Here is a 24319-nt window from a genome sequence, read left to right as displayed (position 1 = left end):
TAGTGTTTCTTCTTCACTTCCTCACTATCTGCAGTTAAAATCTTGCTATTATTATCCACAGCCTGTCTTTGGTCTTTTGCACATGACTGCCCACCCTTATAACAGAATCGTCTTCCCTTCAAAAGGGAGTTTTTCCTTCCCACTGTCGCCAAATGTGTTTTCTTTGCATTATTGTCGGGTGTTTATCTTACAGTATAAGTGCCTATATAAACAGAGGTGAACTTAACTAAATTGAACACCATTTCTATTTCAGATTAGTTAAAGCGCGCTGCTTCTATTGGAGCTGCCACAGCAAATGAGATAATGTTAATAGTTGACGTCCCTCTCCCTCTCTCGCTCGCTCGCTCTCTCTGCTGTCAGAGCGCTTTGAAGAAAAAAGGAGGAAGCAGAGGGGAGGCAGTGTAGCGGCAGCCGTCTGCTCAACCGGAGGACAAGACAACTTAATCAGAGAAGGAAAAAAATAACCAAACTACCGAAAACTATCCATAAGCTGGTCCCAGCACCGCCGACAACACCTCCTCTCGGAACAACCCACGAAAGAAAGACTTTCCGCCTCTCCAGAGAGCGTCTGTTTCTGGCACCTGCAACTTGAGGTAGTTCATTTCCAACAACCATTAAGGCAGCTGCTTGAAAACACCGGGAGAATGGCAGACTCGGCGGCGGCCAACAGTGATGGGGAGGACGGACCCCGCGAGCCTATGCGGGGCTTCGCGCGCCAGGGAGCTCTCCGGCAGAAGAACGTGCACGAGGTGAAGGACCACAAATTCATCGCGCGCTTCTTCAAGCAGCCCACCTTCTGCAGCCACTGCACCGACTTCATCTGGTGAGGAGCTGGAACAGGGATGGACCTAGAGTTCATATTTATTTATTTTTTTAAAAAGAAAAAGTATTTAACTTAAGTCACTGCTTGTGTTGGTGCTGTTAAAGAAGACGGTAAATCCATTTACTGTGTACAGATAAGGCACTTTTTATTTATATAGGCTAAGTGAGTGGTGCAAAAGAAGGAATAAAAGGTAGGGATAAATAAAGTAGGGACAGAAGAATCGGTATCATGATGTATGCTGTTTTTTTTAAAGGAAGAAGAAGTGGGAGGTGGACTTGATTTAGTTTTCGCAAAAATAAAGACCGATTTCCGTCTTATTTTTGTACTTGTAGATACTATATGCGTTAGGTAGGGCAGAAAGGACGCTAGAGAAATATATGTGGGTAGCTCTAAAGTTTTTTTTTTATATAAAAAGAATAGCTGCAGACCACTGTTTGATGCTATTAAGTAGGCAGAGGAACTGAGAGAAAAGAAAGCAGGAAAAGAAAAAAGAGGAAGGAATGAAGCGCTGCCAGCACGGATAACCTGAGTGGTAACAAGAAAGTGTTGCCCTGACACAAGTCCAGCCTTCCGCCTCCTCCCACTCCTTCTCTTCCGCCTGCAGTTTCTTCTGTCAGTCACCTGTGCAGACAGGTCACCCTGCAGCCCCCCCGGGGTTTACTAGACCGTGAGCCCCATACTCCAGGGCTATTTATTATCTGTTCCCTAAAGCGTTTTAAATTTGTCAATGGCCAGATGATGATCGATCTATCTATCTATCTATCTATCTATCTATCTATCTATCTATCTAGGTCAATAAGCACAATGATAAAAGAACAATGGGAGCACCAAGTGATTTCAGGCCCTGAGAGATTATCTATTTCTAGTCACTGTATGAAAATCAGCTGGCCTGGGTGTGTGTTTGTGTGTTTATGCATGTGTGTGTCCACCTGTGGGAATCTCAGCGTTTCACATACCACTGACTAGGTGTGGTGTTTGTCAGTGTCAGCATGTAACCTCAGTACCTGCCCAGCAAACTGTTTACATGATAATTAAACGACCTCTGTGCTTGCAAACCTCACTGCTGTATGTGTGTGCATGTGTGTGGTTGTGTGTGTGCTATTTTGGGCAGAAACATCATTTTAAACGTTTGCTTCCATGGAGATATCTTAAGGTTAAGCGATTAGGTTTCAGTTTCTGTTCAGTTTTTTTCCTTTTCTGTGTGTGTGCGGATGCACATTTTAACTTCTCTGTGTGCTTGTTCTCTTCACAGGGGTTTTGGGAAGCAGGGATTTCAGTGTCAAGGTAGGACAATTAAATACACACGCACACATTATTTGTCACCGATCTACTGAATCTGAATTGAAAACTTTGTCACCCCTTCCTCTCTTCTGTTCAACTTTACCTTTTTCTTATTTCTGCCTGTCTCATCTTACAAGCTCCCTTTTTTCCATCTACCCTTTTCTCCTGGGTTTTCATTTTCCTTTCCTAGAGTAAGAGAAAATCCCAAGCTCTTGTTTGTGAAGGAAACGTCCACTGAAGAAAGTAACAGCAGTTTTTCATTGAAACAACAACAACAAAAAAAACCCCAAAAGAAAATAGGAACTTGGTAAAGATATAAGTGGTACAGTGCATTATATTTTTTGCACCATTTCCAAAGCTCATTTGTCAGGTAAAAACTAGCTCAACAGGCCGGCCAGCCTCCCTGGTGTGCAGCTAATCAAAGGCACAGCAGTCTAAAGTCCTAGTATGTTGGGATTTCATGAGAGCAAAGAATAACACCTCGACCCTTTGGGAGTAAAAATAAAATCTGATGAACAGAATAAGCGGGCAAAGATAATTTTGACATTTTAAAGTATGTCATCTTTGTTGAAAATGTCCAATTTTCTGTGTAAACAAAGCTGCAGACTTGGCTTCTCTTTTAAATAGAATAACCTAGAACTGTGTTTCTGCTTCTTTATTTCAGTGGGGAAAAGATATGTAGACAGCAGGAAGGTGATCTAGACTCATGAAATATGTCCTTGCAGACTCTCACCAGAAAAAAAACAACCTTTTGTCACGTTTTGTCGTATGTCTGCATCAGAAAAAGTATGTAATTTTGTGCCATTTGACTTGTCACACTGGAAAAAAAACCCTCCTCAAAGCAAGAGAGTAATGAATTGGCCTTATTTACGACCTTCTATGTTGAGGTTGACATTTGAATTATATGCAAAAAAAAAAGGCACTTTTCTTTCCTCTCTCATCCCTCCCTGCCAGTTTTGTCCGTCATCCTCACTTTGTCCGTCGTCTCCTAGTGTACTGTGGACAGACTCTGTGTCCGAGTTTGCAGCCTTTGCCACAGGAAATGATATAAACGACCACAGGAACGTGGCAAAAATGTGGAGGTGCTTTTTTGGCATTTATATTTTTCAATTTGTTTGAAGTCTGTGTTTTGTTTTTTTTTTCCACTGTATTAACTGCCAACTGGATGCTCAAGGATTTTCACGTCTCCTAGCAACAGTGAAACATTCAGACGCAGCCCTCTATATGCTGTGGGATGGAAGAGGTGTGCTTTAGCATAGCAGCAGGTTATCTGGTAATTGTCCCATGTGTGTATGTAACGGGTCAATATCATCCGTGCTGCTTGTTGGAAGAAATGTTGCACTGCAGGAGCCCCTAAACGCCTCTGGAGAGGAAGGAGTGTGTGTGCTGCAAACACCTGTGTGTCCTGATACCAGAGCTGGGAGGAGATTAGTGGCTAAATGGATGATTATAAAAGGAAAAGATTTATCTAATGGAAAATATCATGGATGCGTGTTGTTGTGAGTGAGAACTCATCGTTAGTTTGCACTTTCCTCCTTGGAAAAGTGTGTGGGTGTTTTTGTGTGTCCTGAGTTGCTCTCTGACCCTTTTGTCCGTCTGGAACAGGGTATCACTTCCTTAGAGCTCGGGGAGAAAGGGAATTCCTCCGCAAGGTCACACGCACTCATACACGCATGAAACACATCCGCTCACTGGCAGTGAGGTAAGGGATCAGTGTTTAGGTTGCGTCTTGGCCTTGCGTGGTCGTGCTTCTTTGACAGACGCGCAAAAACATGCAGTTTTAGAAGATTCAGAAGGAGAGAGCTCATGTGAATGAAGACAAGTATACCAGTCACAGTGACTACACGTTTTTTTTTTAGAGAAATGGTTTTTATGGCTCTCAAAGATAAATCACTATAGACCACAGTGGACAAGTTAGTTATAAGGACCCAGAATTGGCCCAGCAAAGACCCCAATAAAGCCCACAGGTTGGGTTTGGAAAATGTGAAAGAGGGCATAAATTTTGGATTTTTCCTGCCCATGAAAATATTCTAAGGAGCTTGGAAAGAAAGGAATCCTCAAATTATTATGACCTGGATGACTGAAAACCTACACAGACCCATGAAAAGTAATTAAATTATGGATTTCTGTGATTTTACACATTGCTCCTTACAAATTAAGCTCAAAGAGTCATGCTGACACATTTATTTCATTTGCAACACCAGCATTTCTTTACTTTACCTGTTGAAATTCTTTGTCTTATATTAAATATCTCACTGATTAAAGGCGTAATTAAACATCTCACACTGACACTGGAGTTTCACTGGTGCGGCCCACATAAGAACAAAGCGGGCTTTATAAAAGGAGTTTGACATTCCCGGTCTACACGGTGTGTATGAATCGATCTCCTGCTTCCATTTTTATGATTGATCGCTGTGATTTTCTTTTTCTCCTCTCGACTCCTTTGTTCACCTGTTCCTCACCTCGTGATTCTCGTCTCACAGACTGTCTGACCCTTGAACATTTATCTCCATATGATATGGAGGGTTTGCAGATATTATATATGCCTGTTTATTGCTGCAAAGCAGATGGTCAGATGACAATCAAAGAATGAGAATAGAGAGTGTAGCTGGTTTTAAAGAACAGCAGGCAGCAGCTTGCGGTGGTATTTATGATAACGAAGGATGTGGTATAGAGTCTGCGTCACAAATGATCAGATGTTTGGATGTTAGTTGGGGGGAGAGAAATGATATGCATCACTATCACTTCTCTCCCCCCATTAGCAAAGATAACTTTAAGTGCTTTTCGGCATTTAGCTGTTGTTTGTTGTTAACACATTATCAGAAGCGACTGGTTAGGGAAAGCTATCGTTAACAACATCAATTGGAACTGAAACTACCACCAGTGTTAGCACAAAGCTCCCTAAAAAATTCTCGACTCTCTTTTTTTGAGAACTGCATTTGAATGACAATTCAATAAGATTTGCATTATTTCCCAAATAATGTTTATATTTAATCTCAGTCAGCATCGTAATACAGCACCACGTAGTTACTGGACTGGTAGCACTGGTTGTGAGTGCAGTGCCAGTGCCAGTCTCAGCTGTGCTTTGTTGTGATGATAGTTGTGACATGTTTGTTGTCGGTGAGTGTGACGGCTGATTTAGACTTATGCTGTGAATTTTCTTGGGCCTACAGCATGACCTACTTGTGCTTGCGCTGGTGCATTACGTGTTACCAACCATGTGGTTGTGTCCTGGTGGTGCCAGCTATGATACAAAATAAAATGCTGGGACTTTTTGTCCTCGTACCTCACATCCATTCTGATAGTTTTAGCAATCTCTTTCCAGGAATTTCTTGATATTTATGAGCCCTTATATTAATCCTATGATTGTTATAACTCATAAATTCAAAAACTGTGGTGTAAAAGTAGCCAGAAATGCACAGGAGTATGTCAGGTTACATCGTAGGTTACAGAGGGGTTTGAGGTTGCAATGTAGCTTTCCTGCTGAAGCATAAATCCCCAGGTAGGATTTCAGAGGGCTTGCAGGTTATAACCTACCTACGGTGTGGATTTACCACAGATGAATCCCCAGTAACACTGAGTAAATGCACTGAACATAGTTAAATACCACTGGGAGGCTCTGAAACCATAGACTGCATATAAGATATTCACACTCTCCAGGGGCCTGTACTATGAAACAGCATATCCTTTGTGAAATAAACAAAAGACATTTGTATAGTAAATATTGGAAACAAAGGAACCTTTCTGTCATTTAATTGTTTAACTATTACTTAATTACTTTATTATAGTATGAATGACAGTGGTGAAGTCTTTATCAGCAGGAAAAAATTATAAAGTTCATAAAAATACAGTTAAAAGTTCCAAGTTGTTGCCCCTCCTTCTCATTTTTCAAAGCCGTCCAGTTTGACACCCTGCTCTAAATGCAGCTGCGGACAAAGAACCGAAAAAGAGCTGTGCAGGCAGCCAAAGGGGAAGTAAAGAACATATTTAAAAAATTAAAATGAGAAGTAGACAAAATGAGTTGCATATTTTATTTAAGGTCAGCAAGTGCAAAGGTTTGTTTTTCTCTGTTTTATGTCACTTTATAACTACATAAGCATGAAATGGTTTGGAAGTTATTTAATCTCTCAGTTATGGTAATGGCTTATCAGGAAAACCCAAAAGAGTTCAAATACTCTCTGTAAGCTACTGTCCTCTTCTGGGAATGCTGAAGTTATTTTCCATAGAGCAGATTAGTCAGTAGGTGGTAGTTTTGTGTATGCTGATCTCTTACCTGGAAGACAGGACTGATACCTCTACCGAAGCCACATTCACCCATTCACACAAGTGCTTTCTTCTTGTTTAAGCTTCTCAGTGCTTTCCTATGGAGGCATCGGATGCATTAGAGAGCTGGGGCAACTCGGGTTGCCCAAGGATATTTGGCTTGCAGGGATCGAACCACCAACCTTGCGTTTAGCAGATGACCTGCTCTACCTCCTGAGCTACAGTAACCCCTACTTTCACCTAAACCTGTCTGCTAAAGTTCGCTCAGGTCTGAGTGATTTAAATTTCATCCTCAGATGGTGAACGTTAGTGTCTGTTGGGACGTCCAGGTACCTCATTTAGCCGACATCCTGCTTCACAGTCCAGGACTCTTGTCTGACAAGTGAATCCAATGCAAACATGCCTTAAACCTGTGGTCTTATTAATTAATTTCTATTAATAAATTAAATAAAACTTATTTATATGACTTAATGGTCAGCAGAGGGCGACTGCCATAGCTGCAAAAAGATGTACGTTATGTACGATTATTGGAAAATAACCTTAAATTCTCACCTAATTTATTGCCTTTGTACACACTCTCCTTATGTGCTTATGATATAAATTGCCCGTCTTAAATCTTATTTAACACAGCATAGTGTTCATCTTGTAAATCAAAGAGCTCAATACAGCAGGCTTTGCTTTAGGGCAGGATTACCTTGTGATTGACAAGCCGCTGGCTTGTTACCCTCAGTTTCTCAGTGACATCAACCTCTTGCTTGTCAGGCCAACAAAACAAAAAACAAGACAGCAGTAGCCAAATTGCCAGAGCGGAGGGTTCATGGTGGAAGTTCACAAACCACATTACTGTGGTTATGCTCAGTCAGCTCAAGCTGGTGACTGTGCCCTGGCCCCTCATTGTTGTCTATCAGCTCTCGGCAAATGTAGACGAATATCCAAATTTCCCAGAGCCTAAATTTAAGTTAAATCCAATTAAGCCCAATTCCACGTTTTGTCCAACAGCAGTCCAAGCCCCAGAGATTTTGAGTTTGTCATCATGAAGGTAGAGTCAGGGTGAATCGATTATAAACAGACTTGTAGTAACAGACACAGGCTGATGAGACAAATAGAGCGTACAGTATTTTTTAATTCTTGTTTGTTTGTTTTTTGCTTTTTTACTATGACTATTAATAAAGAATTAAACACCAAGGCACTCCCATCTGTTGGAATTGCAGCTAATATTACTGCACACATGAATAAAGAGGCTGGTTCTGTTTTGCATTTTGTGCGTCTCGGTATCAAGTGTTGCGGGTTGGAGCAGCTGACTGCCTCGGTAGTGTTGCTGCTGTAAACAATAAACTGTAATGCCTCAGTGGGATTCTGCCGTTTTGTTGTCCATACACTAGAGAGACTGTGGGATTCAAAGGGCAGCAGCAGCTTGTGTTATGCAATGTGGTATTTCTAAGAAGCGCGCTTCCACGTTTGTGCGATTTTTGAGCGTATTCCCTACTTCTTTGAGTCGGGAGTGAGTGTGCATGCACGTGCCTCGTGTTCCATTTAATAAGCTGGTGAGCACTTATTTCCTTAATGGCTGCTTGTGCAAAACTGTGCCTGTGCTAATGCTTCCACGTGATTGGTTTCTGCTTGTGTGTGTGTGTGTGTCTACACGTGTTCCTAAATGAGCATGTTAATAATGAGTAGGGTTTCAGTTTGTAACAGGCTGTTGAGTATCTTCCACTGTTTCCTCACAGACTTAATGGACAAATTATCCCTTTGGAGAGCTCGAGAGGGGTGGAAGGGACAGTGAGTGGCAGGAAGTGTGGTAAACATTGCAACTAGGGGAATAAGGAGGGAAAGACAGAGAATTAGATGGAGAACAGAGAAAACGGCTGAAAGGATGGAAGATAAGCATGATGAGATGAGAAGGGTGGAGGCAGAAGCAAAGAAAGGCATAATGAAGAAGTGGGGGTGGAATTCATAGAGGGAAGAGAAGGAGTCAGGAAAGGGGGAGACAGTGAGTGGGAAGGGCGTAGGAAGAGGAGGACTGTGTGTTTGCAGGGGGGGAAAAGTATGAAATATTTAGTTATCCTTCAGTTTTTGTAATAATGAAACCTATCAAGAATATACCGTACTCACTTGAAGACATGAAGCTAAGGCCAAAAGAAAGAGGAATTTATAAAGATAGAGGAAGGATAAATTAGCACAGATATAGAGGAGACGCACACCAAGTTCTGCATAATTTATTTAATGTTTATATTTAGCGTCCCGTATGTAATCATTTTGCAGTGTGACGCCTGGATACACACACTGCTGTGCTATTTGTGTTGCTGATGATATCATTAAGTCAAAAGTGAGGTTTTTTGTGTGCGTTTGATTTGAAAGAATCTGCTCTGAATAAAGAGAACTGCAAAGAGGTAAAATGGTCTGGTTCTGCACTAATCTACTCTAAAAAAAAAAGTGGAATAAATTAAACCAGCGCAAATGGTTGAAAATGAGAGAAAAAGGTATGCTGGAATGACACTCCAGCAGATAGGTGGGAGATATTTTTTGCCAGGCAGAGAAGATAATGGACAGGGAAGAAGAGGTAGAAAAGAGGTGAGAGAGAGAGGGAAGATGAAATGGTGTAGGCACAGAGTGTAGATTGCACTTAAAACAAGCCCATAAAGGTGTTGTTTGCTGCAGCTATTAGCGCTTTTCAAACGGGGAAAAAAATGTATATAAAAAGCACCATTCAAGGGCTCTATTCAAGCTTCCCTTTGACTCATGCCGTCTTTTGTGCGCGAGTTTAACCGAGTGGTCTCTGGCTTTCACCATCTACCATAAAGCTGTTGTTGGGCACGGTGCCCGCAGTTCTTCTGGAATCACATAATACGTCTTCTGGCTTTTCATGAGTCTGTTCAGGTTCAAATGACTTAGTGAATATTTGCAAACACCAGTGTCTGTCGGCTATGGCGAATGCAGCTCAGGTGCTTCTGCAACTCCAACCTGTGTGGGTGGGAGGTCTCGGGATCTGCAACCTGCCTCCTACACACAGACACACACATATGCACACACGCGCACATATAAAAACACTGGGTTTTCATGCACGGACACGGATGAGCACGCGTCGCGTTGATGGTGAGATCACTGAGATCCTGCATGAACGAAAGTGGTTAAGAACATCTGTAATCCAGTGTGCTGTTTTTTCCTCCGTTAAGCCCTGTAGACGCCAACATTTTCTTTTCACCTACAGGTCTTTCCTCTCTAACTCACATCCTGTGCATTCATTTTTATTCCTCCCCTACTTACACATATCTCTAGCTTTCCGTGGTCCTTCTTTGCCCGTGTTGCTCCTTGTGTCTACTAGTCCTCCCTCTCTACCCCCCACCTCTTTCTCTATCTCCCCTTCTTCTCTCAAGTGGCTGTGTGCTGGAAGCTGTGGGCTTTGATGCTTTTATAAATAGCAAAAGTGTTCCACTGAGAGTACCAACAAATAGGATGGATGGATAGGTGGATGGATGGAGGGGGGAAGTGGTGAAAAGGGGTTGGAAGAGGAGGGAGGGCTGAACGCGTGGGAGTGTGAAGGGAGAACGGTGGAAATCAGCAGAATAAAGGTAAGGTTTAAAAAGTGACAGAGGCCGAGGTGTTTTTGTCGAGATAGTGGAATGAAGTGATCGAGCGTAAAAGACGCGTACCATTTTCAAGAGTTTCCTGTTATATAACACTATTGTGCGGGCTCTTGTGCCATGCCTCTGTAGTGGGTATAGCTCTGAAAGCGAGCCACAGTCGACTTATTGATAGGGCCAAAAATATTGCAGCATTATAGTGCATTGATTTCTCCATCATTCCCCTGTGTTATTCAGACACAACAAGCTTGCTTCCTAAACAGCTTAAGCCCATGGCACACTGCAACATAATATGAATCATATGTTTTAGGTGGGAAGTCTCACTCGGCTTATTGCTACTGGAGAAGATGCTGCTGTTTTTTATTTTTATTTTATTTTATCGAATTTTATTCTACTACTGCATTTATTTTGACTCCCGAGAATAAAGCGTTTGTGTCCAACATAGGTGTAAATGTAAATACAGGAACAGAAAACATGTTGAAAAAGTGAATTCACCAAGTGGTTATACGCGTGTTGTCATAAACATATCAACATTTATTGACTTTAAGAGGAGTAGTGCTGCTCAGATGTTTACATTTGAACACAGGAAATGCACAGAGGCTAAAGTCTTTTTAATTTGCTGTTTGAAATTTTTAGTTTCAGTTTTTCACTTGCAGTTTGGTAACTTTTGCACCCTAAGACCATGTTTGTAGTAAGTGTTCTCACGTAGTCATTTCACTGTAACACCCAGTATGTTTCCTCCCATGACTTCCTCTTCTCAGTTTTAAAGTTGAGCACATTAAAGAACCGACATGTGCGTGCGCGTGTGTGTGTGTGTGCACGCGCGCATCTACCAATGTGTGAACATATCTGAGAGTGTGTTTCATGTCAGCATGTGTGTGTACCACTGCATGTTCAGTTTTATACAGAATAAGAGAGAAAGTCAAGAAGCTGAGCTTAAAATTGTGGTTTTTCATCAGCCCGTCAGAGGTGGCTATCTGCTGTATCTCTGTGAGTGCACATGTTATTCCACAGGTGTGCGTGTCTGTGTGTGTGCGCGTGTGTGAAACAAAGTCTAATTTTACTTGCCACTGAGGACTAGCTCCTTTTGCTCTGATCCACTTTCACACATCAAGTCTCTGATCACTGAGAGTGTGTTTGTTTGTATTAGTGTGTGTCTGTGTGTGCTCGTACTCACTTTCAGTTACACATTGACAGACGATCTCCTTCAGGGCTTGGTTGTCCTTGCTGCTGACATTTGCGGCAATTCTACACCCGTTGCCACGGTGACACCTTGGAGCCATATCAGGGCAAACCAGACAGTCCATGTGGGTCAGTCTTGTTTGACATCTTAAACAAAAAAGAGACTGGACAGTGTGTACACAGTACCCAAATTTAGATCCTTCCTCTTTAGATTTGCAAAATAAACGAAGCAGCTTCATGGAAACATTGCAGCACTTTTGTGGTGGTTACTAGAGGTGGGAATCACCGAACACTCCACGATATGATGTTATCATGAAACATCACTCACAATACAATATTACTGCAATTTCTAACAGTATTACTGTTCATTTTTAACTGCAGTTTTTGCGATATGCTGAACAACTTTTCTGCTCTGTAAGAACATAACCAGTACAACCAGTTGGCAGCCTGTTGAGTCAAGCCTCCTGGAGTTGTGCTCACTGACAAAGACTTATTCAGACTGATGTGCATTTAGAAATTAGACAATAATTATTTGCAAACCTCCAACAAGCTCTCTGAGAGTGACTGCAGAAAGGTTGCAATCACATTGCAATCAAAAATGTTGTGAGTGAGCAATACATTCAGGCTCGGGGCAACCATGTAGTCAACACAAGGTGCAATTGGTTGCCGAATGTGAAAAAATTCAACTCAATCACCAGGTAGATATCAGGTTTTTTCTAGCTTGCTTTGAATTAGGAGGTAGCTTTGTGAACATTAGTGTGTTAGATGGTTTTTCAGTTAAATCTTTTGCTAATTTGACGTCATCTCAGAATGGCTGTGCATGACATGAGCTCTGTTATTTGTAGTATTTCCACAGTATTTAATTTATTTAATAAAGTACTGAAATTTGGTGTCCCTGCCTCCTGCGTGACCTTTGACCTTTGGCACCACAGTTCTTCCTTTAGTGTCACCTGGTGTAGTTTTCCTTTTGTTGTCGTTTTATAAGTAAATGTCAGACAAAAATCTAATCAGCTCATCAGCGTCATCTGAAATGTGTGCTAGCACAATGTTAGCATGCATAGAACATTATAACCATATGCCTAAAAGTGGATAGAGGTTTCTTGTGCCATCAGAGTAGCTCTAACCCACTGGGACATTGGCTCTCTTTAGGTTGTCCTGTGGTGACTGGCACTTGGACATTGAAAAGGGGAACCTTTATTAATCCTTTATTAATGTAGATTGTGGACTTTCTAAACATGCTCAATCAGGTCAGCTTCTTCCTGTGTGGAGATTTACAAAACACATAAGGATGAATGGTTTTATTGGAGTTATGCTTCAGCATCACCTTGGAGTGAATCCTTCTGTCATGCGTGCTACCTGAACATGATTTTACAGGCAACTGCATGCTCTTATTGCTGTAACACAAATGTGTTTGCTAAGTCTTTCCACCCAATTTACTGCCACCACAAAACTCAAAGTCCTTGGCTCGTCTTTTTAAACGACTTACTCTCCCAACACTTGTCTCCTACATGATCACTGTCACGGCACCTTTGCATCGCTCATTGTTGCCTGACTGGAGCGTAGGTGATCTACGAATTGAACTCGATCTATTGCATTCAGGGCAAATTGGTGATGATGATGAGATGAGCTAAATGTCTAAAACATGAGTCATGGTGTGTAGGTGTGATAGCCCACCTGGATTACTAACTGCTGGGGAACAGAAGCTGCTGTGCTTCTATTGTGGGTTTGAAAGACTTTCTTTGAAAAGGGATGCAACTGCATGATGGTTTTGTTGCAAAACTGAGGAAAGTATGATATAATTTGGTTTTTGTTTTTGTTTTTTGACTCAGGACAGGAAAAAAGACTCAGGAAAAATAGAGAATGAGGTCCAAAATCCTGGACAAGCAAAGCAAAAGAGCATGCAAAGGACAGAGGAAAAAAAAGTAGTAGGCAATGGTCAAATGGGGGAAAAGAAGAAAGATAAACAAAATGTTGGAGCGCTTGACTGGGAAGGACCAAGACAGTGTGGCAAACAGGAAGAGCTACACATCAGGTAGAGGAGAGACTGGCAGGCTAATTGAAAGCAGGTGTCACAAAAAACTGTCAGGAAAACAAACAAAATGAGGAAGTGAAACTGACAGGGGTGCGAGACGAACTGGAATTAGAAAATTAAAACAAAAAATAAGGGATGAGTAATGTTCAGAGTCCATGCTGTTTGTCAGTTACACTTCATAATATTAAGAGTATTACTGCAAAAGCTATAGAAGGATAATATTAGGACATAGGGCTGCTCGATTATGGCAAAAATGATAATCACGATTATTTTCATTGAAATTGAGATCGCGATTATTTGACGATATTTATTTAACCCTTTAAGACCTACTATAGAACCAAGTCCGCCAGAGCTTATATTATTTTTTTACATGTTGTAGTGCCATTTGTGGGAGCATTTCAAGTTGCTATACAACTGTTATAGCCCATATTTTAATAATATGTATGCATTAAGTCCATAGTAACTACATTAATTGCAAAAAAGTGCAATAAACTACAAAAAAATTGAAAATTGTTTTTGTTTTTTAACATATATTTCTACTTGGAGAAATTTAAGAGGTTTATCCCTCAAAACTTTAAATACAAAAAAGTTTATTTTGAGTGTCTTCATAGTTTTATTTTGGAGATACAGCAATTTTTATATACTGCAGGAAAAACAAAAAGCAATCCTATGATGCAAATTTGCAAAGAAAACAGCAGGTGCATCAAAATAAACTATTTCCAGCAGTGCAATTCGAGCTCTAAGCATCCCAGAAACTATTCAGAAAAGTCAAACATGACCAGTATAGGCTTTTAAGGCCTACAAGTAAAAAAAACTACATTTTCCGCGAAAATGACATCACTTCCGGTTTCGGGCAGGAAATGGCGGACATGTGATAGTTAGCGGTGACGTTTGTTTCAATGTGCCAAGTGTTACGAACAGCTGATCGGATCGGCAAAGCGTGTTTCTGGAATATTATGTTTTTGTTCCTGCAAGCGCTTTTTATGCAATTTATGTGGAAGGAAACGGTGACCGAGGACAAGCTGATGGCATAAGATGTAAGTTTCATATGCAAAACAAATTATTGCGCTAGCTTACACGGTTCCGGTTCTACAGGGATTTAAAAATAGTTACACAAAACAGAGCGTGCTGCTCTGACCGGCTTTAAAGGGTTAACAATAACAATGTATTGAATAATGACTTTAAAAAATAATATAAAATAGTGTGCAACACCACTGAAGTTTTTTTTACCTCTCTTTTCAACCAACGGCAGTCACTCTCCTCTCCAAATAACTTCTGCTTAGCTTTCCGAGCTTCCCTCGGGTCCTCTTAATCAGCGGTCTCCAACCTTTTTTGCGCCACGGACGGTTTATGCCCGACAATATTTTCACGGACAGGCCTTTAAGGTGTCGCGGATAAATGAGGGAGGGGCTAATAATCGGCTCAGTCATTTTTAATGATCATTGAAAGCCCAGATCGTAATCGTGATTAAAATTCGATTAATTGAGCAGCCCTATTAGGACATATGAATATTTAAGCTTGTTTACTGTGTTTTGTATCTTTTTCAGCCAATTATTTGCACTCAAAATATCAGTTTAAAGTTTGGCGAGTGTGAAAACAACTGCAGAAAGAGAAAAAGGAGCAATCACATTAATTATTTATATCATTAGGATATGAATGAATGAAGGGAAGGAAGGGCAGTTTTCTGATACAGTGACACCACAGTATCATGTGACACTGTATTTGTATAGCGCTTTTCTAGTCCCTAAGGACCCCAAAGCGCTTTACACAACCTGTCATCCACCCATTCACACACACATTCACACACTGGTGATGGCAAGCTACACTGTAGCCACAGCCACCCTGGGGCGCACTGACAGAGGCGAGGCTGCCGGACACTGGCGCCACTGGGCCCTCTGACCACCACCAACATATAGGCATATAGGGAAAGATTTGTGGCGATTCTTAATATGCTCTTACCCGGGACCTCTGCGCTCCTCTTTAAGGTCAAACAGGGTCAAACTTTGATAAAAGATCATGTCACATTTGACCTCTAATCCCACAGTGACATTTTTTCAAGTTCACAACAAAATGTGTTTTTCAAGTGTCAGAGAAAAAGAATGAGCTGCTTAGTTAGTTAGAAATATACTGTAGTATAATATTTGGTAGTAAGCTGAAGTTATTCATGTCTAGTTATTTATAAATCAGTACAGAATATCCATTACCTGCTCCTACATAGTGTTTATGCAATCAAAGTAAACATCTGTCTTGCTTATGTGATTTGTACTGCACTACTTAAAGTACATTTAAAAAGAACAAAGAAAACGAATTAAATATTCAAAATATAATCCTATTCCCGTAAAAGTAAATACTGAGAGAGAGTGAGCTGCCTCGGTGGAGTGCTTCTTGTTATTTGTGATATTATTAGGAGTGGGAATGGCAGTGTTCTCATAGTATGTCGCAATACTGCATGCAGCATGGGAAAAATAGGACAATCATCCACACTATATCACATATAACTAAAGAAGAAAAGATAAACCTAAAAGGCAAATGCTAGGAACTATATTTATTCTTTGCACTGTTTCATTAGCATTTGTATTCTTCTTATTATTATTAAAACTACACTTATTTTCTTTATGTATTTCTTCTGTTTCTGTTTATTGTCTTTACACATATCTATTTTCCCTAATGGAAATGTTACAGTTTAATATTGTATATCGAGGTCTGCTTAAACATTTGTGCAAATGTGGCTCTCCTTCTGTTTGCATGGGCTTTTGTAGTGGATCAGCTTTTAGTAGTGGCTTTTTTTTTTTACCACAAAGTGCATGTGCGGAGACCGTTTCGCTGGAAAAACCTCGTCAAAATATTCAGATAGTTTAAGTTTCACAATGTTACTGGAAGGTTTGTTTCACGGGAACGTTGTTAAGATTGTGGTACGTTATGGTTTTTAGTGACTCCATCGTGTGTTTATCCTATAAGCATGTCTGGCAGTGAAAAAAATCTGAACACATGCGTTCCCAGACTTGGCACAGGTTTCGCTCAGTCCATGTTTGGACTTTCTGTCTGTGGAGTGTTTATCTTCTTGATGTGAGTTTGTTTGCATGCAGATCTTCAGTGGCAAAATCTAAATCTAAATCTAGGGTTGCACACAGTTGCTCCATTTTTTGTGTGTGTATGGGCTGATGGAGATCAGCTAAACTATGTCACTGTCGCTCCTCAGATGCTTTAACCCATTCATCTACGGATGGTAACCTAGCAACAGGGGCACAAGCCGACAGGAGAGCAGTTATCCCAGACCTCTTTTTATGCCTCTTCCTCTATCTTTCTTTTTGTTTCCTTATTTGACTTTGTCCTTTTGTGGCACTCTCCCCTCACATCTGTCACTTTGTCTCCCTCATCTGACACGTGTCCCTTTCTCCTCTCCCCCTCTCTCTGATTTAACTTCAGCAGTCTTCTTCTTTCACTCTCTCCCTATTAGCTTCCTCATTGTTCACCGACCACCTAAGTTTGTGACTTTATGGGCTGTCACTTAATGACAGAGCCTCTTTCTTTTAAATATCGTCCACCTACGCTAGTGTCAATTTAGCATTATCGTTTTATTTCATGTACTCTTTGCAGATGAATGTAAACAACCTCTGTATAACTATAATGGCAATTTTCTTGTCACGCCATCAAGGGACATTCAAATTTTAGTTTGACAGTGAGAGGGAGAAAGAGAAAGAAAGACAAAACAAGTGATATTCAAGTATGTGTCATTGAGTTTTTTGTTTGCGGTCTTGGCTATAATTATTGCTAAATTTCTTTGTTGTCAAAATATGTGTATGTTTTGTGTAGCTCCTGCTCTGTTGCCCTCCAAATTGCGCAGTTACACAAGCAAGCATACATACACACACACAAGCTCTTGTTTTCTTTGTGCTACATATTCTACCTGTTAGCTAAACGCTCACATAGCACAAATTCTACTTTTGCTGAATCCTACTTTTCTAGCTGTTGTTTTTGGGCTTTCTGAATATTAGCACTGACAACTACATCAAAACAACATTGTACTGTTGCTCTCTAACCTACCTTAAAAGTATAGTGTGTAAAATCTCACTATTACCACCACTGACTGCAGTCAACTTAATTTTGTTTTCGTAGCCTTCCCAATTTAATAATTCAGAGTTAGAGGCTGTCTGTCCGCTGTTAACTTCAGCTGATAACAAAACAGAACCAGAAAACTTTGCTCAGCTGGTGTCCACGTCTATTTTCTCTGGCTGTAACAGCAGCTGCTGTTAGCTGCTGTTAGCCTGTATTAGCTGCTGTTAGCCTGTTAGCTGCTGTTAGCCTGTATTAGCTGCTGTTAGCCTCTGTTAGCTGCTGTTAGTGAAACCAGCTTTGAAGTGAATAACGCTGTTGGACTCTGACACTTAGTGAATAAACTCTCATATGATGTGAGAATGTAACCAAACAGTTTACTAGTGGGAAAGTGGTATTGTTAGGGCATTTAAGCCTAATGTTACATAGCATTAAATTAGCCTATAACCAGCTGTTGTTATTTCTTTAGCTGGGACTAAATATGCATGTTTTTTGTGTTAGAACCCAGACTTCAGTTCAGGAGGTGAGGCTTGAGGTGAAGAGGAATAGGATGACATTTTATCTGGATGCCAGCCATGTATCTTTCTTTCACATTTTCACTTCTTTGAAAAAGGTAACCTTTTTTGGGTGATAAAACATAGGTATAACATAACATTTTCCTTAATATCTTAAGTTGCTTTCACACCACGCGGACATATGTGGCTGGTCTTAATTTGGTCCTTATTTTTCAGTGATTGCCCGCCTGATCTTTGAAGCTAAAATGTAGCTTGATTGGTATCTCCCATTAGAGATGTGCGAGGAGGTTTTTTTCTTAACAGCAAAGTTTTGGCTTCAATAAATCTGGCCAAAAGCTGAGCCTTTCTTTACTGCACTCAGTTTTATCCCCCTCAGCCTGCTAGTGTTGCGCTGCTACTCTGCTGTACAGAAGCTGCATAATGCTGTGTAAATAAGCAGGTGGACATGACATTATCTGCCTGTATCAGCAACTATGATTTATGTCGTGAAGATCCAGGTTATCAAAATTAAGAAAATTTCCTGATTGCTAACTCTCTTATCTCGTCTCTCTTTTTGGCAGAGAGCAGTCGTATGTGAAAATACTGAGCAAGCAGCTACTCGTTCTTAGGTAGTGCTGAGCATCGCCAGAACATCCTCCAATAAATAATAACCTCAGAGGTTGTTTGAGCAAGCATTAGATATATTTTGTGGACTCAATTATGTAAGACAGCATCAGTTATTTCAACAAATTCTCCATAATGACAACAGTTTCATGGTCATGTGACAAGTGTGTATATCTATATATATATTTATTTATTATTATAACCATGACGATAGGTACTTTACACCTATATGGTTTCAATTGGAGAGCTTGCCTTTTTTTATTGAAAATACCAAACATCAGTGGTTGTGTCAGGGGTTATGTGTAGTTCTTTAAGCCCTTATCTATCAGGTCGTGTGTATTAATAAGTTAAGGAGAGTTATGTTGCAAATTACTAGTGGATGCAATCCACTCTGAGTTAAAACTGACACTGTGTGTGATCACGTGATCACGTACAGCGTACCATAAATATACAGCGAAAAGCTTTTACTGAGTGAATTATAGCTTTGTAGCACTGTGGCATTATAATGTCAGTCAGATCAATCATATTGTAGCTCTAAGCTGGAGATGTAGTGGTAGAGTTCACAACAGGTCCACAATATTTCTGCCATATTTCCTCCACTTGTATACTACGAAGGGAGTTCGGCACAGCCAGGGTTTCTTTGCATTAGCTGGGTCGGCAAAAGCTAAAGCCTCAGTTGGAGATGACAGATATTACAATCATGTTTAGCAACTTTCTCTGATAAGGCAGGCTTTTTACAGGTCAAGTGACTCTTCTTCCACACAAAATGATCCCTGTAAGTGCAGCCGACTCCAAACAGATGTTATCAGATGATGGTACCGTCAACAGATGATGATGATAAAAATCTATAAAGAAGATAAAAACACTTAACAATAAAATGCAACAGTATTGCAAATAGGATGAGATCAGCACACAGAGCGGTAAAATAAACATTTTATTTCAAGTTAATTATTTTATTGCTGAGTGCTCTCTCTGTGCTGCTGTTTATTTTTATCATGCACTTTGGAGCTCTGAAACTTGAAACTGGATGCATTTACTGTAAAAATAAAAGGTTACTGTCCCACAGCCTGTTGAAGGGGATGTGGAAAGCGCTTTAGATTGTCAACAGGTGAAAGTGAAATGAATTTGACTGATTGATCAGGTTTCTTAGAGAGTTTTTTTGTGTTCTAGTTGTTGCAGTGTAAAACAGACTAAGCAGCAGATAACCATCGAGGATAACAAACTTCTAATTTTCCTTAATCCTGCCCCTCCATATGTTAATAATAAAAATAAACTGAAACTAAAGAAAAAACTAACTAAGCTGAATTAAAAACAAAAAGTCAAAATGGAATAAAAACACAAACTTCTTAGAAAATACAAACCTGTAGTAAATATGTTCCCATAAAGTTACCACGTTGATTTAGCCAGGACACAGAAAACTCTAGGACTTTAGTCTCACGCCGTAGCACAGCCCTCTGGACTGAGTTTAGCTCCGTATATCAACAACATGATTGTCTATCATCAGCTCATTTGTTGAAGTCACATTAACAAATCAAATTGCTGCCTGTATTGGTCTGAATTTTTGTGTTTCATTCTGTAATCAGTGCTGGCACATGTACTTGTATTTCATGTATTATTTGGTATTCAAAGCTGTTCATCGGCTCTCCACTCTCACCTCGATGTCCTCTCTCACCCACTCTTTCTCCCTCATCCTCTTCATATTATCTCTCTCTCTGTTAATGAGTAACCTCAGATCAGGTAAAACTGCATGCCTGCTCTAAATACAAGGATGTCTAATGTAAAGAACCCACACTGTATACACTCGAGCGTTCACTCTGCTTTTTCTTTCCTACCCGCAGTTATTTTCTTGCTGTCTGGCCGAAAACAGCAGGTACTGTTTGCGGGGGAGTTAAGAGAGAGAGGGAGAGAGAGAGTGGCAGTGAAGGGTGGAGTGAGTGAGAGATGAGGGCAGGAGAGTGAAGCATAGTGAAGAAAAGTTGATGTACAGTACAGGAGATTACAGGGTTACCGGTGTGTGTCTGTGTGTGTGTGTGTGTGTGTCGACTGGACATGCTCAGCAGATGCGGAGGTAGATGTACTTCTGCAGTGAGAGGACACGAAGAGCCCTCCATGTGCACACAAACAGGGAGCGAGAAGAGACAACAAGTGTTGGTGCAGAGATTAACAGTGCAAATGTCAGTGTTTTTTACTGTGCCGTGCAGCTATTCAGCACATCTTCTTGACAATATATTTTTAATCCAAACTTATGTTTCGTCGTTTAAGTAGATTGTTTTTACATACTCGATTTCTTTTAGGTTATTGGTACTAATATATGCATTGCACGCAGGCCTACTTACACCATCAGTGTTACACCCATTAGAAGAAACTGATACACATGGAAACGTATGCTTCCCCCATCTTAACAAGCTCTATCAAGGTGCACAAAAAGCAAGACACCTACGTAACGCCCACACAGCAGTGGCTCAGCTGCAGACTGCACAAACACTAGGAAGCTCTCAGATCTGAAAGTTTGCAGTTGCATGTATGTGATTAAAAAGCAAATATATTAACCGCGAGGTGGAGGCGAGCCAACTTGCTGAAAAATGTGATCGAGCGAGTAGGGGATGGAATTGGGTGACAGGATAAAGAGAAGGATGAATGAGCAGAGCCTGGGATAAAATGGGGAAAAGAAGGAGAGTGAAAGGCCAGAAATCAAGAGGAGGAGATGGAGTGAATGAAAGAAAGGGAATGCAGTGAATGAGCTAGAGACGGAGCAGATGAGAGACAGAGAGAGAGAGAGGATAAGGGTGGAGGTGTTAGCTGGACCACGTGAAATCACTCTGTGCCAAAACTTTTACAGCGCTGGCACAGAGCTGAAACTGAAATCGAGCGGCGCAAGAAGCCAGACAGACTGTAGTGTCTCCTGAAAAGGCAGTTTTATTGTTTTGTCACTCTGTTATCTTCCTATTTAATATTAGAATAGCTATTGAACGAGAAACAATACATTATTTTTAAAAAAGCGTCTTCCTATTATAGTTCTGCTGATATTTTATATAATTTATTATCTGCTATTCAAGGAGTAGTAAATGAAATGTAAGACAGCTGCATGTTCCTGCTTATGATGACTGCATGTTACCATCTACTGAAGTCACACAGTGTTAACGCTGCTTCTTTCTTCCCCTTTTTCAAAAGCTGTGGCCCGTTTGTGGCTTTAGGACTGATAGTGATTGCCTTGCAGTGGACTCCCCCTATAGTAAGCTGTCAAATCATTTATAGTTAACACGTGACTTGTTTTTATAGCAGATTTTTCCTGCTAGAGAAGAATCTCTCTAAATGCAGCCATAGTCACAGCAAACAGCCACATGCCACAAACACATATGGAGCATCCTAAGAGGAGTGAAATGAAAGGAGCAAGTGTTCAAGGACCACTTGAGCAGATGGACTCTGTTGAAGTTGCAAAAATAAAAAGAATAGATGTTAAATACGCCTGAAATCTAACAAATATAACCTTTTGATGATCTTTTAGGATTTGCCAGATTTCCTGGGAAGCGTTGCGTAAAAGCACTGGTGAAAGGGTCCTGTTGTGAAAGTCTAATTGATTGTTTTACTTTGTTTACACCCCTACTTGTCTTTATGAGCATGACCAACCCAAGGTCACATTTTCGCTTGCCAAGTGAAATCCTCTGTTTTTGTGTAACAAGATGAAAAATGATCGCTGGAGAGATGGAGGAGGAGGAGTATAGAGGAGAAGAAGAGCGGATGGATTGACGGAAGGGAGAGAGAGAAAGAGGAGGAGTGATATGGGTGTGCTGACTCACTCTGACCCTTCTCCCTGCTCCACCAGCGGCATCGTGGGTATTTATACATTGGCGTAGGCTGTTCACCTCCCCCTTATATAAGAAGTTACACACACAAACACGCACAGACATGAGGGGAGGTGCCCAAGGTGAATGGTGCTCCGTTTTGTTCACATCATTGACTTTCTTCTTCTTGCTTTCGATTCTTTATCACCTCGCTCTTCTTCTTCTTCTTGCCTTCCTCCTGTTGCACCAGCCTCCTCTTTGAGTTTTTCACCCCCACTCATGAGGAAGTTTCCTCTTCACTGAGACAGTAGGAAGAGCAAGAAACAGAAACGGCAACAGTAGTGCTCGCCTAGACCTTTCCCTACGCTGTTTAAACACTGTGCCAGGTCTGCTAGGCTGCAGTCAGGGAGAAGGTGTGATGCAGGTGTTTTGTAGCCAAATGAGTGAGCCAAGTCAGTCAGTATACATTCACTGGTACACCTGATAAACTGCTCCTTTACTCAACTATCTAATTAGGCAGTCACGTTGCAGCAACTCAGTACATTTAGGCATGCAGAAGAACAGCGATTTTTAGTGGCTGGCATGGCAGTTGGTGCCAGATCAGCTTTTCTGAGTATTTCATGAACTGCCAATCTACTGGGATTTTCCAGTTCAGCCATTTTACAGAGATTAGTCTGAAAAAGAGAAAATATCCAGTGAGCGGCAGTCCTTCGGGTGAGAACGCCTCATTGATGACAGAGGTCAGAAGAGAATGGAAAGAATACTTTGAGCTTGTATAAACACTCATTACAACTAAGGTGTGCAGAAGAGCATCTCTGTTGCAGCAGAAGACCATGTACTGTCATTATAGGCTCGTTATGTCACTTTTGCATAACGTGTATGCTGAAAGGACAGTTTTATATCCAAAGCTTGTATCATTTGCTATAATTATTTTAGAAATTACAACAAAAGCTGTAAGATCCAGCATCAATGGGCGCAATTATGGCTGCTCACTACATCACAGAAAACTAAGATAAACATGCTCATTGTCAAACCAGACGAATATATACAAATAATTATTCAAGATTCAAGACCTTCATTCTCAGAAAAGAGTAAGTTAATCTTGATCTCTTATATTCAGCATGTTAATTCAGCGATAAAGGTAGTATTACTTATAGTAAGTGTCTGCAATGCAGGAAACGCTGTAGGTGACAGCCTACTATGGCTATAGATTAATAAATAGAAGTAGCTACAGATTTCTGTGTGGTGTAGCATTGAACCTGGATACTGAATCTGAAAGCATCTAAATCTGGGACATCGCTGCATGTCACTGCGTCTCGCATGCACACCAAAACAAACGCACAGGCGCACGCACGTTGGCAGCTCATTAGAGGGAAAGGCTGTGTACGACATCGTGTTCTGCCAACATTTCATAAACAGAATATACCGGAGCAAGTTGGAGAGATGAAGAGAGGGGAAGAAAAAATCAAAGTGGAAAAAAAAGAGGTATAAATGAGAAAATTGAAAAAAACAGTAAAGTGCTTCACTGCATTAGAGCTCAGTAAATGCTGTCTCTAATAAGTGTTCCTAATGAAAACATTAATTGCGACTTGTTTCGCTTCAGTATGAGAGCAAATGATTTATTATCTGCGCTCAGAAAGTTTTTAGATTTCTGAGTAATCTTTCACAAAATGTTCTTCATGTAAGATGATGCAGTCTTACTGTAATGCAGTGTCTCTCTGTTTGATTCCTCTTTTGCACCGTATTGATGCACAGAGAGCCTGATGGGAAGATGATATTGACTGACAATAAGCTTTTATATAATCATGTCACGTGACTGTTGGGGAGGGATTAGGACAGCGTGGCACACGTCAAAGAGCTGTAGTTGCACAAAGATATTTCAAGAGGTGTGTTTTGTATGTTTCTGTGTCTGCGTGTGAGCGGCCTAACCCAGCGGTTGCTGGGATGAACGCTTGCATTTCCTTTGCGATTCATGAAACTTTTAGCATTTTACTTCCAGTGGTTATATAAAGAACGGAACATCCATTAAAAGCAATTAGGGAATCGAATCAACGCTAATGACTGAATTCATCATAGATTCATCTGGTGGTTATTTTTTCTTCGATTAACCAGTTGTTTGCAAGCAACATTAAAAATGACCCAGAGCTCAAAATCTTACTTTATGCTTTTTGCTCTAAGAGAAACATTTATGTCCTACAAACTTA

The 24319-nt window shown here is 40.7% G+C and overlaps 1 protein-coding gene across 2 annotated transcripts in view; it reads left to right on the top strand.

Annotated features, from left to right (window-relative positions):
* The first annotated feature begins 392 nt into the window (after positions 1–392).
* Positions 393–24319, top strand: part of prkcbb (protein kinase C, beta b) — a 108042-nt gene continuing 84115 nt past the window's right edge. For both annotated transcript variants that reach the window (XM_086288743.1, XM_086288742.1), the window contains exons 1-2: positions 393–823; positions 2076–2107. In XM_086288743.1, coding sequence (XP_086144869.1) covers positions 645–823; positions 2076–2107 — 211 coding nt within the window. In that variant the 5' untranslated portion in view covers positions 393–644. The remainder of the gene's footprint in view (positions 824–2075; positions 2108–24319) is intronic.

Source organism: Aulonocara sp. 'chitande type north' Nkhata Bay, linkage group LG4 (assembly GCF_057382095.1).
Source record: "Aulonocara sp. 'chitande type north' Nkhata Bay isolate Kocher_YH1m ecotype deep benthic linkage group LG4, A_spYH_male_GT1.1, whole genome shotgun sequence".
Lineage (NCBI taxonomy): Eukaryota > Metazoa > Chordata > Actinopteri > Cichliformes > Cichlidae > Aulonocara > Aulonocara sp. 'chitande type north' Nkhata Bay.
The sequence above is the reverse complement of the archived record's forward strand: the minus strand, read 5'-3'. Positions and strand labels throughout refer to the sequence as shown.